Source organism: Sturnus vulgaris, chromosome 17 (genome assembly GCF_052056855.1).
Source record: "Sturnus vulgaris isolate bStuVul1 chromosome 17, bStuVul1.hap1, whole genome shotgun sequence".
NCBI lineage: Eukaryota > Metazoa > Chordata > Aves > Passeriformes > Sturnidae > Sturnus > Sturnus vulgaris.
The window spans coordinates 5,555,497-5,571,311 of record NC_142259.1 but is presented as its reverse complement, the minus strand read 5'-3'; the positions used below and the strand labels follow the sequence as shown (position 1 = coordinate 5,571,311).

At 42.3% G+C, this 15,815-nt stretch overlaps 1 protein-coding gene across 2 annotated transcripts in view; it reads left to right on the top strand.

The window, feature by feature from the left end:
* The window catches only part of DIDO1 (death inducer-obliterator 1), a 48,511-nt gene that overhangs the window by 23,025 nt on the left and 9,671 nt on the right, over window positions 1-15,815 (top strand). For both annotated transcript variants that reach the window (XM_014873822.2, XM_014873823.2), the window contains exons 8-16: window positions 8,321-8,768; window positions 9,684-9,843; window positions 10,271-10,387; window positions 10,630-10,734; window positions 11,186-11,321; window positions 11,461-12,010; window positions 12,833-12,986; window positions 13,971-14,060; window positions 14,686-14,881. In XM_014873822.2, coding sequence (XP_014729308.2) covers window positions 8,321-8,768; window positions 9,684-9,843; window positions 10,271-10,387; window positions 10,630-10,734; window positions 11,186-11,321; window positions 11,461-12,010; window positions 12,833-12,986; window positions 13,971-14,060; window positions 14,686-14,881 — 1,956 coding nt within the window. The remainder of the gene's footprint in view (window positions 1-8,320; window positions 8,769-9,683; window positions 9,844-10,270; window positions 10,388-10,629; window positions 10,735-11,185; window positions 11,322-11,460; window positions 12,011-12,832; window positions 12,987-13,970; window positions 14,061-14,685; window positions 14,882-15,815) is intronic.

Genomic DNA, 15,815 nt, shown 5'->3' with positions numbered 1-15,815 from the left:
TTTCTTCTTTATGTAATAACAGCATGAAGACAGGAAAGAAAGAAAATAAACCACTCTACAGAGAGCAGGGGGAATATAGAGTGCACTAAAGACAGGGTTTATGGCTCAGGAAGTAATAGTGGTGTAGGGAGCTGTAAGTACTGATATGAAGAGTAAAAGATAAGGCCTTGTCTACCCACAGGCTGGTGCCAATGTAATGCTGCTTTTCAGGCAGGATTGTACCAGCTGAAATTGTGACTATTGAGTGCAGTAGATGTGGATATAATGCTGTTGGTTTAGCTTAACTTAAAATACATTTTACTTAAACTTTGTTTCTTAAGCCATAGCTGTGTTTGCCTGCAAGGACTAGTTGTAGGTAAACTGGGTTCTTTTAAAACTGGTGTGAGTGCTTCCCCACAGGAAAAACTAGGCTGTGCCAGGTTCCATACTGTTACAACTGCACTACTGCTGGCATGTGAATTGACTCCTAGAAGGCCAAGGTGTCTTAATGCTGTATTCTGCAATGTAGGCCCATCCTGAGAAGCAGTAAGTATCGAGTAGTACCAGGGCAATGAAAAGAATTACTGATTTTGGTACTGGCCACTTTGTGGGACACCTGGCTGCCCTGTTTGTAGGTCTGGCCTAAACGTTTGAACTAGAGTTTTTAGTAAGGCTACTGACAGACCAATAATGATCAGCATACCCAAGATGAGTGTGCCAGAACTTCTGAGAAATTCACCTTGGAGACCTGGCCTTGGAAGGGTTGTACAGGAGTATAACCTGGCAGCTCCAGTTCTGAACTCCCATCGTGAGACTGGCGGGGGCTGTGCTGGCCTGGGGCTGGCACAAGACCTGAGCCCTGCCTGTGGAGGGAGGCAGACCATAGAGGTGCTGAAACCGACGTCCCCTGGGACCCAGCCAGTTAAATGGAGCAGTGGGATCCTTGGGGAGGCATTTTCATCAGCTGCCTGTGAACTACTGGAGCTCCCCTTCTCTGCTCTGCAAGGTATGTCACACGTGCCCTGTGGCTGGCAGCCACGTGAAGATTTTTGCCATCTCTTTAAGTTAGGCAGGCTGGTCCCTGCTCCTGGCATGTGCTCCTGGCCTGTGCCTCAAAACACCCAGCATGCCCGAGGCACTCAGAGACAGCAGGCCAGCACTCCTGCCATCAGGGGTGCATGGATTCAGTGTGAGAACCATTGCTCAGGGGAAGGGCTGGGGGGCAGAAACCTGGTGCAGCTTTCAGAGGCACTGTGCATATGAGGGTGGTTTATCTCATCATCAACACTGAAAGTGATGAAAGTTTGATTAAAAACTCTCACCACCCTCTTGCTGTTTTGCTTTCTTTTGCTGATTTTACTTCAGTTCTTTGAACTTGCTCACTTGACTGCATAGCCAGTGAAAAAGTTCTTTGCTAGTCCCCAAATAAAAGGGATTTTTTTTTTGAGGTGATCACTTGCACTTTAAATCAAGTTTGCTGCTGATTCACTGTGTTCGCTCTGTGCTGATTGGAACCCGAAGATGGCCTGTCCCTGCAAGGAGTGATGATGCCAATCCATGAACAGTCTGGAAAATAAGCCCTTTTTTGCCTCAGGTAGTGCCTCTCTCCCTCAGGAGGGCGGTAGGAGTAAAAATGCAGTTGTCTAACATAGATCAGATAGGTCACTACAGTATTGTGTAGATTAAAATAAAGCTCATGTGCCGAAGCCGCAAATGTGCGTCAGCACAGAGCTACAGGTTGGCTTGAACACAAATCACTGCAGAAAAGGCAGGCCCTTGTCTGAGTCTCCTGAATTAACTTTGGAGACAGATTTATGTTGTGTGCCTGAATGTAGAGGCTTGGCACACAGGCAGCTTAACTGCAGTGCAGATTAGAACTGATGGAGGCTTTCAAAGAGCAGCAGTGGGGCAGGCAGCACATGCCAGACACTAGTGTTCAATAAAGTTTGATTTGGTCTTGAAAGTGGAAGGAGATGGGGCAGGTAATAGTGAAAACGAACACTGAAACCGATTTAAGAACAGCTCAACACGTCTGAATTAGAGCTAGCACTGAGTTATCTTTGAGGGAAGTGACAAAAAGGCCTGCAGAAGCAGGTGTGAGGAGAGAGCAGTGGAACAGGCTCAGAGCTGCAGCGGTTCCAGAGCTCCTCATCTGCACAGCCGCGGGCACCGGTGCTCGGTGCCACCAGAGGGGGCTTCGAGGCACCCAGCAGCGCTGAGCAGTGCCCGAGGCACAGATGTCAGGCGGCCCCAGCATGGGACTGGGCACAGCTGGCTCGGAACCGGTAAGTAGCTTCCTGTTACGGAGTGCTTTAGGACTGACAGCTAAAGCACCTGCTCACCCGTGTGTTTTACTCCGTTTTTTCAGTTCCAAAAGGTTTCACCTCGGAAGAACTCACGGATGAAAGTTCAGTAGTGGCTACTGTATTGGGGCAGGGGGGTTGGTTAAATTCTGCTCCATTCAGGTTATTTCTGTCACAAGTCACACGGGAGGGGGGCTCGTGACAGAGCTGTGTCAGACAGCTCCTCTTGGGACATGGGCTGAGTGGCAATGGGAAACTGCTGAACCACACCTGTTCTGAGATTGGGAAATCCTGCCTGTCCTCTGCTTCACCAGTTACCTAGAGGGGAAATGCAGTTGTTAAATCTCAGCTACTGCCAAAGCAGGGTGAGGTGTTTCCCTTGTAGGCCAGAAGCCTGTGCTGCCCTGTGTGCCAGAGCGGAGAAGCTGCAGCGCGCTGGGACGACGGCACAGGGACGGGGCCACCGCAGCCACCTGCGGCTGAGCCCGAGGAGCCGCGGGACCGAGCAGCACTTGGAGGCCGAGGTCACTGCCCGAGTGTTGTGTGACACCCAAAATGCTGGCAGGGCAGCTCCAGCATAGGTGACTGGCTCTGCTGGGCTGTGCACACCTGTCTTGTCAGCTGCTGTAAGGGCCGGTGCCGGTGCCCCTAGAGATCAGCTCTTGTCACAGAATGGAATTGCTCAGCTCTGGCCAGCCGTTCCACTGGCTGTATACTTCCTAACATATTAATGGGTTTATCACAATTGCAGTGCTGCAATACTGGATTTTCTTCCCTCTAAAGGCATAAAGATCTACTTTAAAAGAGTAGTAAAAGTGATCCAGTTTTGAAGAGGTGGATCACGAGTGGCTGTTCTCTGCTTAGGTTGTATTACTAATTTTGTGGAATTTTACAGCTTTATTGTTAAAGAAAAATATTAATGACCAGCTTTCTTACTGTTGGTGCTACAGAAGTTCATATGCTGTGCATAAGACTGAAAGGGCATTATGGGGTTTTTGGTTTTTTCCCTAAAACTCTCTATTGTAGTGAGAGAGAAGTCTGAAAAGGAGCAGTAAAACCCAGACATGCTTGGGCTGCCTCTGTGCTGGGCAGTGTCCCCTCAAGTGCTGGCTTCCTGACGTCCTGCTCCCTTGGGCCTGCACTCCTACTACAGAAAGTCCTATGTAAGCTGGGCAGGACACAGCCATCAGCTCCTCTCACACTGTCTGGAATAACTTCATCCTGGGGAAAGAATGGATTAATGTAGATGGAAGAGAATACAGGGGAAACGTTAAGATGATACTAGACACCAGAGATAGTGGTGCTAGTATATGAACAGCCTTATGCCAAAGTCTTAATTCTGTAGAGAAAATTACAGTGTTATACATAGCTGCAAGATGTATTGCACAGGAGTGCTTTAATGTCCTGTAAGAGGAGCTGTGATGCTTTTTTTAATTTAGAAAACAACCAAAAAACCCTGCTTTACTGGAAGCATTGCAAAATGGGCTCTTCAGGTGTAACAGCCTGTGGTTGATCTCCACAGCATTTAGAAGTTTTAGCATCAACTAGAGCCAGAAATTAAAGTTCTGTTAAAGAGCTCTGATTGAATAATTTTAAAACTATACAGAGAGAAGGAATACCAATTTAGTATTTAGAAATTTTTAAAAAGTAGGTAATAGTTTCAGCAAAACATCTCATTACAAATGAGATAACTGATATAAAAATTGGGATAAGATTTTGAAGTGGCTTTCAAAAGCTATTACTCCAAAGAAGGGATTGGTCGAGAGGGAAAGGGGAAAGAACCAGAATAGACTTAAATGCTGCATGGAAATACTCTTTAAAGGTTGAAGAAACAAAGTTTCTTTTGTATAACACACATGCTGGTGGTGTAAAACCCAGCCTCCGGGTGCTGGTGAGGAACTGGGATGCAAGTACGGCCTGCAAATCCTTCATGCAAAGTGAACAACTCTACACTGTGGAAATCCTGCTGAAGCTGGGCCTCCACCGTGGCCTAGCAGTGCTGAGACACCGTGCTGAGAGGCTCACAAGTACCTGGAACTGTCGCGTTCATCTGTCCCTGCAGCTGCTGTGGCAGTTCTGTCCTGCTCTGCATGCAGAAGCCTCGTTCATGGCTGTGTTTGTCATGTCAAATGTAACTGCACGGGGAATTTCCTCAGGGGAGGGGTTCTCTGTCGACACCTGGTGGGAGAAATTCTAGTTCTGTCTGTAATGAGCACACCAAGTAATGCTGTTTGTTAAGCCTGGGAGGAATGAACGGTTTTCTGCCAGAGGATTTGTTGGATTTCACCCTGGGAACGCGTTGGCTCAGTTGTAGCTGCACCGTGGTCTCTTTAGCCCACACCTCCTCCAGTCATTAAGGATCCTGTTCCTTTCCTAACAAGTGGTCCACGGGACAAAATGGGGCAATTAGGAATTACTGTTATTTTAAACTGTGTTTCTAACATCGAGCCAGGGAGGTTCCCCTGGGTGTTAAAAGTGCTGGATAGAAGAACCACCAAATGCCTTATTCTAAACTTCTGGTGGTGAAACTCCATGTTAATCTCTTAAGTGGGATAGGTTGATGTTCAGTGCTTGTCTCATCCTTTTATTTTAAATTTGGTTTAGGACATTTATTATGGGTCCACTGGAGCTACTGATGGAAAGGACAAAACCCACCATAGTATAAAACACTAGCCAGTGTGTGCAGTAGCACTGGCTGTGCCTTCTCCTCATGCTGCCCATAGACTGCCTGGCCAAGCACTTGGAAATCATGGGCTGAGGGAATACCTGGTCCATGATCTGTCTCATCCATTTGCTGAGCATCTCTGGCATCTATTCAGAAGTAAAACTCCGTATGTGTTGGCTCTCAGAAAAGAGTGCATACTGCTGTTAGTGCTTCCAAACATACACTTGCCGTGTTCCCATCCCTTTCAGGGGCTGCTGTCAGCTTTGGGGTGTGCTCATGGTGTGGATAGATCGATAGATAGAGTGAGCTGCCACCCCAGGGGACAGCACTGCTCCTTTCCCACCTTCCCATGGGTGCTCCTGGGCATTGATGTATGACAACTGTGTAATGCACAGCTGAGTTGCTTCAGCTCAATTATGGGCAGCACATTGACACTGAAACCCAGAACCTAATAGGACAAAAATTCTGAGTTCTCATTGTCAAAACAGGATAAGAAGGGTTCTTTTAGATTAGCTTCATGTACAGCTGTCACAGGTTATTGGTTTGTAGAGAGGATCTAAGTATTCTGGATTCTTTATCAGAACCTGCATATGCTTGATTGGACAGTGTCAGTTTGAACAGGACTTTGGTAGCTCTGGAGAACTGAAAGAGTCACTTATGGCTGAGTTAGTACACAGAGAATCTGTACTATCCATGTCTGTTCAACAAGTCTTGCTCAGGGGACACATGAAATTGGTATAAAATAGCATTGTAGCTTGAAACTGTCAGGAGTGCATGATATTTGGGAGCTATTTACATGTTTTCTGTTGGCTAAAGAGACATAAAATTACACACCTTTAGAATAGTCATGATGTCAGCTGGCAAGTTAAAGGATGCCTTATGTGTCCTTTAGTTTACAGACTGCTGACCTTCAGCTCCAGGAATGTCAATCTAGCTTTGTACTAGTAGCTTTTACTTATTTATTCATTTATTTTACAAGTCTGTATCCTTACTGTGATACAGCTGTTTGTAACAGAAAGGTGTTTGGTGTGGGTCTAGTTCTTACATATACACATCTGACAGACACAAAACATCTCCATTCTGCTATTCTGTTCTGTCAATGTAGTTTTTGTTAACTACTTTGAACTAATCATTAAATAGATAGTGGTTAGAGGATTAAGAATACATTTACGGTCATGCTTGTGCTGTAGCCACAAAGAACTAAATATTTTGGTACTGAGGATTCAATTTTGCTGTCACCACTTTGCAAGCCAAGCTGTTCTGTCCTGCCCTGCTGTGGCAGGTCACAGAGTGTGCTGCTGTCCTACCTGCCTGAAAAGATACTGTTCTGTGCAGAAGATCAAATAAGCCAGGAGAAGAGAATGGGAGTAATTCCTGCAGTGTTATCAGTGCACACGTTTTGGGTATTTGCCATCTCTCTGTTCAAGACTGACCTCAAATAGGTTGGCTGGTTACCTCTTGAGTTCTGGAGACCCTGCTTGACTGAATCAACCATATCAGCAATAGTTCCTTATCCCCTTCCCCGCTGCTGGGATTGCCAGAGTCCTCTTGACAACTGGAATAGTGTTGGGAAGACAGGGGGAGACTGTGGGCTACATGGAAGGTGTCCCTCGCTCAGTCAGACAGGAATCAAGGCCAGTCTGGGAAAACTGGGAGTAGTGTGAGGGTAATTAACTGCATTTCATTTATAGCAAAACCATCACAGCCTGTGAAATGATTTAATGTGCTTTGATAGTAGGTTTTGTTTTACATTTCAAGTTGTTAAATCTGGCTTAGAAAAATCCTCAGTTGTAAAATATTTAAAGGAGAAAACTGGGGACAAAGATACAGTGTCTCTCAATCTTCTGGCTTCTTGTGTTCCAGCAGAAGTTGAGCATACGCCCTTGCACTTCACCTTACAAAAGGTCAATTCCTACGGTGTTCCTTGGCTCATCTCCCACTGAGTCCGTGGAAGCTGCCAGCACCGAGGGCCAGTTACAGGGGAGGAGGGTGAGGAGAGGCATTGCTGGAAGTGCATGCTGCTGTGCAGGGAAGTGCTGATCTCTGCTAGGCATGCAGGACCTTGCAAGGCCATTTCTTCACTAAATAAGGGAGTATCATTTTTCCCTTAAGAATTCCAAATCTTCCACACTTTGAGAGATGATTACATTCATTACATTACATTACATTGATTACATGATTACATACATGCTGGTATGTGGAGTGTTTTGAATCAGATGCCCTCAGGAGGGCTTGGTCCCTATCAAATCCATTTCAGGACAGTTTAGACCTTTTCCAGTGATTTCTGCTCTCATCAGAGCAGACCTGGAAGGTGAAGAGGGACCAGTTGGTGCTTGGTAGAGTTACTGGAATTCCTGGATGTTGCCCAGGAAGTGTCCTGCACATTGCACCTAAGGCGTGTGGGCTGATATATCTACAAATCTTCAACAAGGTTTGAAACAACTGTATTTTAGTTATTTTTTGGTAATTTCCCTCAGAACCCATCCACATTTGAGTTCTTGGGATCCACGTGCTGGTGTTTGCCCACTGTAACTTTGATGTCTTGGAAATGGTGTTCTGCTCGAGGGGGATGTGTGTCTTTTGGGGTTCAGCTTTTTCTGCTGGGTTGAATTGTCCTGTCAGTGCCAGAAGGTGGTACAGATGAAATGCAATTTGAAAACATACTTGTTTTTTAAATCCTGTGCAAGTATATCTTTTACAAGTGTGAGCTTTTACTTAGATTTGGCAAATTTTCTTGTATATGATGTGTATCAATTATTGTATTATTAGAATTTTAAATGGAAAACTAAATATTATGAATGGAATAGTTTGAGAATAGTGAGAATTAGATGGCTACAGCCTGAGCAGCAGTGTTAATGTTTAAATATTCTTTAAATCTAGACTTTAGCTAGGAACTGAATAGGTTTATTCAATAATACTCAACTTAGGGTAATGTTAGCACCATTTCAAATTCATGGACTTTGTTGTCAGGTCAGCCTCTGTAATTAACTGGTTCTGTAAAGTGCTATGTAACTTCTTCTGTTTAAATGTAGAGTGTGGCTTATATTGCATTATTTTTATTTTTTATATGTATAAGAATTTGGTTTGATTTTGAAGCTTAACCATGAAATCCTACTTGGGAATCTTTGAAGGTGGTGCCTTTCCCCCCCCCCCCGTTTTTCTTATGCACAAAATTTTCAACAAACAAGTCAACTACTGCATGATTTTAAAAATCACTTTTAATAAGGCAAGTGAGAATAAATACTTGCCTGGTAGTTATTCACTGGAGATGGTATTTCACAGACTTTTCTTTATAGATTGGTATTTGGTCTTCATGAATACGAAGTTATAAAGTTAAGCCTTTAATGTTGTATTTTCCTCTTTGTTTTAACAGCTCAAAGGGAAGAGAAAAGGAACGAAGATCGAGCAGAGTCCACGTCGGCTCCCAAGAAGGCCGTGGTATCTATCATGGAGAAACAGTCCTCTTCTCTCACCAAAAATCTGCCTTCAAAGAAGTCTCCATCCTACTCCAACACGTCAGTAACTAAACCACCACTGAAACCTGCTGGAAGTTTCAAAGGTGTCATTCCCAAGAAACCTTGGCCTTCATCAGGCAGTGTTCCTTCCAAACAGTCACCTCTCTCTCATGGCTCATCAGTTGCCAAGAAAGCAGCTCCATCTTCCAATTTGAGTGGAGGACTCAAAAAGCCTTCACTGTCTTCCATGTCAGCTGCAGCTGGAAGTAGCCAAGCAAAAGCCTCAGCCAGTCCTGCCCAGTCACAGCCCAACTCTCAGATTCGACAGAATATTCGACGATCCCTGAAAGAAATTTTATGGAAGAGGTGGGAATTCAAAACACTCTTATATAGGAAGCTACAGCTAGAAGTAGCATGCAGAGTCTAGTTTGTCTTGATAAGGAATTTTGAGGGATTGAATTTATGCAACAAGTACAATCAGCATCTCAGGTTTATATTTGAAATAAAAATTCCTGATAGAAATTAAATGTGCATGTGATAAAGCCTTTGTAAAAAGAAACCTCGCTATTCCATTTACATTAAGAAAACTACAGTTGAAGGATAAAATCACAGCATAGACACTTTTATAATGTAGGTGCTCTGAGTTTTAGAGATGGCAGTGTTGGAGATGTAGAGCTATAGGGAACATAGTACAGAAAATACCATAAGATTACCAAAGTTACCAAAGGTTAAAGTTCACTGAAGGAGAGATTCCCTCCTGTCCCAACATGAAAACCAACAAGAAATTCTTGTCAACAGGCAGCTGTCACTTAGGACAGGAAAAAAATAACAAACACACCAAAAAATGCAGATTTTCCCCCAATAATTATTAAAGATAATGCCAACCATAAAGACTTGCCATAGAGCACTGCCCTCTGGTATTGTCTCTGAAAAGGAAAACCTCGTCACAGTGGGGAATCAAGGACCAAAACTCAAGTGCTTGGGCTCCCTGAGTCATTCCAGGCAGAGAAACTCCTGGTGACAGTGCCACGAGCAGGAGCAAAGGCTGACTTGGTCTCCCAAAGCCATGTCATCCATGGCTAACTGCAGGCAGTAATGAAAGCTTGCCGGAATTCAAGGTCCTGAGATAGACTTTGGCTTTGAGGTTTCATTTAAAGGAGTCTTGAGCTCTTCCTGGGTGAGGAGCAGCCGAGCTCAGCCCTGAAAAACTTAATTTTTTGTGTCTATACCTGACCATTCACCCCTGACCTAACCACACATTCCTGTTCTTGTTTGCAACAGAGTCAATGACAGCGATGACCTGGTCATGACAGAGAGTGAAGTAGGGAAAGTGGCACTCAACATTGAGAAGGAGATGTTTAATTTGTTCCAAGTGACAGACAACAGATACAAGAGCAAATACCGTAGCATCATGTTCAATCTCAAGGACCCCAAAAACCAGGTTTGGAATTTTCTTAAACAGTAAACTTGTATAGAAATGTGTTTTGGGGCTTCAGTGGTATGTCAGACTCTAACCTCAGCATTGAGAGTTTCAAAATAGAGACTTTATAAATTAAGTTATAAAATGTTATTATAAAGCCATTCAAGCATTTTAAACAATGTTTTTATCTAAGTAGGAGTTCAAAGCCTACTTTAGTTAGTAATTGGTATTTATACAGTTTGAGATTTGATGGGATATATTTATACTTGGGGTTTATTTAATCCCTGATTTCCGGTTCCTGCACCCTTCCAAGTTTGCTTATAAGGAGGTGATGTTTTTAATAGAGAATTAAGAAACTGGAGCAGGTTTTGCCTTCCCCTCACTGTTAATGTTGTCAGTTACCTGAGCAGGTTCCCTTCAGCACAGCAAAAGTCTCTTCTGTTTTCAGGGACTTTTCCATCGTGTCCTTCGTGAGGAAATCTCCCTGTCAAAACTGGTGAGAATGAAGCCAGAAGAACTTTTATCTAAAGAACTGTCTGTGTGGAAAGAGAAACCAGCTAAAGCAGTAAGTAACATGATTTTTCCCTATGTACTTAAGTACAAATTACAAGCAAGATTGCCAACCTTTACCACCTGTTATATGTTAAATGCACCATTTTCTTCCTAACAAAATAGGTATAGTAATAATGAAATAGTAATAACACTCAGTTTCAAGACACTTTCTCCCTGCAACATACCAGATGATAGCAAAGTACAGAGTAAAATAAATGCATGGAGCTTTTACCAACACTGTTTGGTTTCTTTCAGATGGAGTCAAGAAGCAAACCTCACGAAATCAAGAAAACGGCTGTAAAACGGGAGCATGTGCCTGCTGTCAATATGGAGGATTCTCCACCAGTGTCTGACTCTGATGTGAGTACTGGGGTTGTTCCTTCAGCATGAGGATGTGGAGGGGGAGAAATGGCAGTTTGGGCTTCAAATTTGCCATCGGAAGTGCAGATTGTTTCACTGAGCTGCAGGGATATCATTGCCCACTGGGTGTGCTATGAGCATTCCTCAAGTATGAAGGGCTGCAGTGATAAGTGTATTTTGCAGGCACTTCAAAAATGCTGTATGTTTTTCAGCCCTTGATGCCAATTTACAGAAAAAATCTTTTCTTTCTGAACATGAGCTCTACTTAAGGCACTGTAGCTTGAAATAGGGACTCATATCATGTGGTAACTCCATCTAGCATTATATGCTTTAAGTAAGCAAGGACTTTAATGTATTCTTTTAAAGAAATTAATTAACAGTTTTCAAAGTATTTTTTTATTGTTGAAGTTAATGATCAGCTGTAATATTTTTTGTGCCTATTCACTTCTAGGAACAGCAGGAGTCAACCAGAACTGCACCCAATTTGAACAGTGCTCCTTCACTAGATGTTTTTAGCAGCATGTTGAAGGATACAACAAGTCAGCATCGAGCCCATCTTTTTGACCTGAACTGTAAAATCTGTACAGGTATTTATTGACAATGCTGACCTTGGGCAAAGTAAAAGAACTGTTACTTAAGAGTGGTTTTTGTTTACTTGTTTTTTTGAAATAGCTTCTCCAATCTACTGTTAAATACTAATCAAAAGCGCTTGATACAAATCTACAGGTCAGATTTCAGCATCAGAAGATGAGATACCAGCTAAGAAGGTGAAGACAGGGGCTTCTGCTAAGAAGGTGGAGTCGAAATCAAAGCCAGAAGTGCAGGCCAAGTATGACAGTCCTGCAGCAGCAGCCCCGGCAGCAGAGCCTGACAAAGAATCCGTCGCTGATGACGCCATGGAAATTGATGTTGAGCCGGCAGCAGAAACAGTTTCCCAGCCAACCACAGACAGAGCTTACATTCCTACAAGCCAGAGCCAGAACAGCACAGACTCTGCTGTACCTGAAGAGGTCTCTGCTCTCCCTGCCTCCTGTGCTGGCCCTGTTGTCACAACTGTAACAGTTTCTGGCAGAGACCCCAGGACAGCCATGAGCGGCTCCTCTGGGACTGTGACACCAGCCCTGCGTCCTGCACCTGCAGCTGACAAAGTCTCCACGGGGGAAACCAAACAGGAAACTTCCAAACCAGTTATGGCTGTCCCCAAATCAATATTAACCAAACCCTCTTCTTCACCAGATCCCAGATACCTGGCGGTTCATCAGTCACCCAACATCAAGTGCGTATCCTCAGCAGCTGTCACATCCCTCCTGTGGCTCTCTGCACATTCCCATGTGTCCCATATCCTGTTCCCTTTCCCTCAGCCAACAAAAGGCTTGTTGAGGTTTAAGGTTCAGGGAGCCTGATTCACATTTTAAAAATGCCATCTCTCCTCATTTGCTTTCTGTAGCTTGGTAAAGTTTTCAGAGCATCAGTGTGTGTTGACAACAAAGATTCTACAGTGTTGCAGCAGAGAAATAAAACTTGAAGGTGTCATGCAGACTTAGAAGTCTGAATATACATTAATATCTAGAAAGACAGTGCATGGGAGAGATTGCTTAGAGGCATTTCCAGATTTTTATCCTGTATTAAGATACTGTTGCATATAAATATGAATTAAAATTAACCAATTGGTCAGCTTGAAAGGAGGTGGATTTCTTTTGCATTCTGAGTATACATAATAGTAAAAATAAATATTGCTGAGTATATCCTTTTGCAATTGCAGTAAAGTAGTTTTAGTCATAGCAAGTTCTTTTACTTCAGAATCTCTTTCAGAAGGATATTGTTTACTTAATTAGTGAGAAGTCTATAATTGGGTTGATAAAAGTCATACCTTTTGGCATCTCTTTGCCTGTCTGCAGCGAAAAGTTTATTTTCTGTTACTTCTTGCTTTTTTAACTAATACCAAGTTAATGGAAAACATCAACAAAGCATGTAGTAAAAATTTTGTTACTTATTCAAAAGAAAGTATTGGATCAATAGGAGGAGGGAAGAAAATTTAAAATAAAGGGCCCATCCTCATTGGCATTCTGTAACTTTTCTGTTTGGGTTTGTTTTGCAGTTCTTCAGAGCCTCGCTCACCTCAGGACAGTGACACTTCCCTCTTTCTCTCTCGTCTCAACACCATTTGGAAAGGATTTATTAACATGCAAAGTGTGGCCAAATTTGTCACTAAAGCGTATCCAGTCTCCGGGTGCTTTGATTATCTTAGTGAGGTGTGTGTGTGTTTGGAATGGGTCTGGCTGCAGTTCCTGCTGCTAGAAAGGCTGGGGCACTGTGTTTATAGAGTTACATTAGAACTGTAGCAGTGGTAAACGATATCTTTGTAGTAATAGGAAAAGTAGCTCAAGAAAAAAAACTGAGCTTTTTAAAAATTCTCCCAAATCTGTGAGGAGCTGTAATGTCTTTCAACGTGTTTCTACATATGTTAGGATCTAACACAGAATAATGGCTTTATATCAGCTTCCTTGTTTAGGAGCCAGTGTTTTAAAGTGTGTGCCTTGTTCTGTTCTCAAACTAGATGGGTCTCTGATGTGATCTGTTAGAAAAATTTGTTCAGCTGTTTATGAAAAGTGTCATCCTTGTTGCTAATTTTCAAGTAAAACCAGCTGGATGGTACTGTTCTGAGATGGTGTGCATTCAAATAATGAGACAGTAGAAAGGTCTTTCTTTCTCTTTTTTTCTCTCAAGGGCATTTTAGGCGACTTAGGAATATTCAAACACAAATGTATGGTTTAGGACTTAGTGGAGTTGCTTTTTCTTCTGAGTATTGCTTTTGCTGAAATGGGTTTCACTGTCCTTTTGACAGGAAATTCACCAGAATTCAAGTGGCTTGAAGTCACTGCAAATGTGGAGAAAAGCTGTATTTCAGATAGAAGCTTCCCTATAAAAGCCTATATATGTATATTATAGTATCCCTATAAATGCCACTAATGAGCATACAGAACTATTTGATGTATTGCTGCTCTCCATGTTTGGGGTGTGTATCTGTTCCATGTATCCTGTTGGCCTTTGGGTCACATACCATAATTAAACACCTCCAAATTTAGGAATAGCTTGGCTGAATTTAAAAATGTGTATACAAAAGTCTACAAAAATTTAACTATCCACTGAGCTACTGGGATGGGGCAACCTGCACTGCCTTTTTGGGGTTTGGGTTTTGGTTTTTCTCACACTACCATGTAATGCTTCTTGTTTAGGATTTACCTGACACAATTCATATTGGTGGGAGGATCTCACCGAAGACAGTCTGGGATTATGTTGGCAAACTCAAATCTTCGCTTTCTAAGGTACTCACTTAAAATCCTTTACAAAACCCAGGAGAAATAGACAATGTAAAATGACAACTTTTTATAATATAGACTAGTAAACAGCAAATACTGACATAGATGGCACACGAAAAACTACCTAAACCACTTCTTTGAAACTTTTAATTTATTTTAGTAATGTGTTTGTTGGGCTGTAAATCTTGATCTCTCTTTCCTGCACAGTAGTTAAATCTTCATACTATTTACTAACTGAAATATTGAAGATTGAAATTCAGATTTTAAACAAAAGGAACTTATCACTTAATGTGTTTAATATATTTTAATAAAACCACTTCAGAGGTGAAAAAATGATAGACATAGAGAAAAACATGAAACTAAGAATTTTCCATTTCTTTTTCATTTGAGCCTCAAGCTGTTCAGTTTGATGTAAGAAACACAAGTAATTTGTGTCTCTGAAAATGACAAACCTAATTCTATTTCAATGTTGCAAATTGAACAGCAATAGTCTCTTAAATTTAGTGTTGCCCTGAGGGCATATTTGGAGTGATAAATGTGCAGTTTATTTTTCCTCTGGAATTTACCCTTTACCATTTCATTTGCTGGTATGTTGCAGTTTGAATTTTTCCACTTTGCTTTTCTATTCCAGGAATTGTGTTTGATTCGTTTCCATCCTGCCACAGAAGAAGAGGAAGTTGCCTATATCTCTCTCTACTCCTATTTTAGCAGTCGTGGTCGTTTTGGTGTTGTAGCTAATAACAACAGACATGTCAAGGATCTCTACCTGATCCCCCTGAGTTCTAAGGACCCAATTCCTTCCAAACTCTTGCCCTTTGAGGGACCAGGTAAGCACAAAACAGGGGAGGTTCAATGCTAGGTAAATCACAAGACAAAAGTCAATCTGAGACAAGTTGTTGAGTAATGTAATCATTAGTTAAATTTTTTAATATAAAACCAATTTTAAAGTACTTAATTAGGGAAAAACTGGAAATTGAACTCTGCTAAGATAAAATAGTCCAGACTTTAGTCTTTCTAAGAAGATGCTCCTATGTCATAGGAGAATGAATTTACATATAAAATCAAGGATGTGGAACAGCCGCTATATTAAAAAAAACAAACAAAACCACAAAAAACTGCCACCCTACTATCAGCAACTCCTAAATTCACAAACCCTAGACCCTTACAAGCCATTCATATCTCTTAATTCAAGCAGGAAACACATCCCATAGAGGAGTCAAGAAGTAAGAGTGAACACAAAGAAAAAACATTTCTGGTCCTTCCACTGCATTGTCACTGTCCATGCTGACTTAATCTGTATATGCAGTGTGGGGCACAAGGTGTTTGGAATGTTCTGTTCTACTTGGATCAAACTCTAATCAAATCACTGACTTCAGAAAATCAGTCCTTTGGGGAGAAAGGGACCCATTTCTTAGGGTTAGAATCTTCTATTTTTAGATAAAATTACCTGTAATAGTGTTTGGTTGAACATGGTGACAGAAGAACTGAGAATGAATTCAACACCCTTCTACAAAATTTGGAGTCATCTTCATCTAAGGATAAGGAGATGCATATGCTTAGTTTCCAAAGAAAGATGTAGGTTTTATAGCAAATACCAGGTTGAGAAGCTGAAGAGCTGCAGGGGCCATGAAGCAGAACTCCATTGTCGTGGCCATGGCTGGCACTACACGGTAGGTATGGAACAACCAACAAGGAGCTCACCTTTCTGGGAGGCTGACTGAGCTCTGCCCCATAGATACAAGTGTAGCACAAAATTCAATA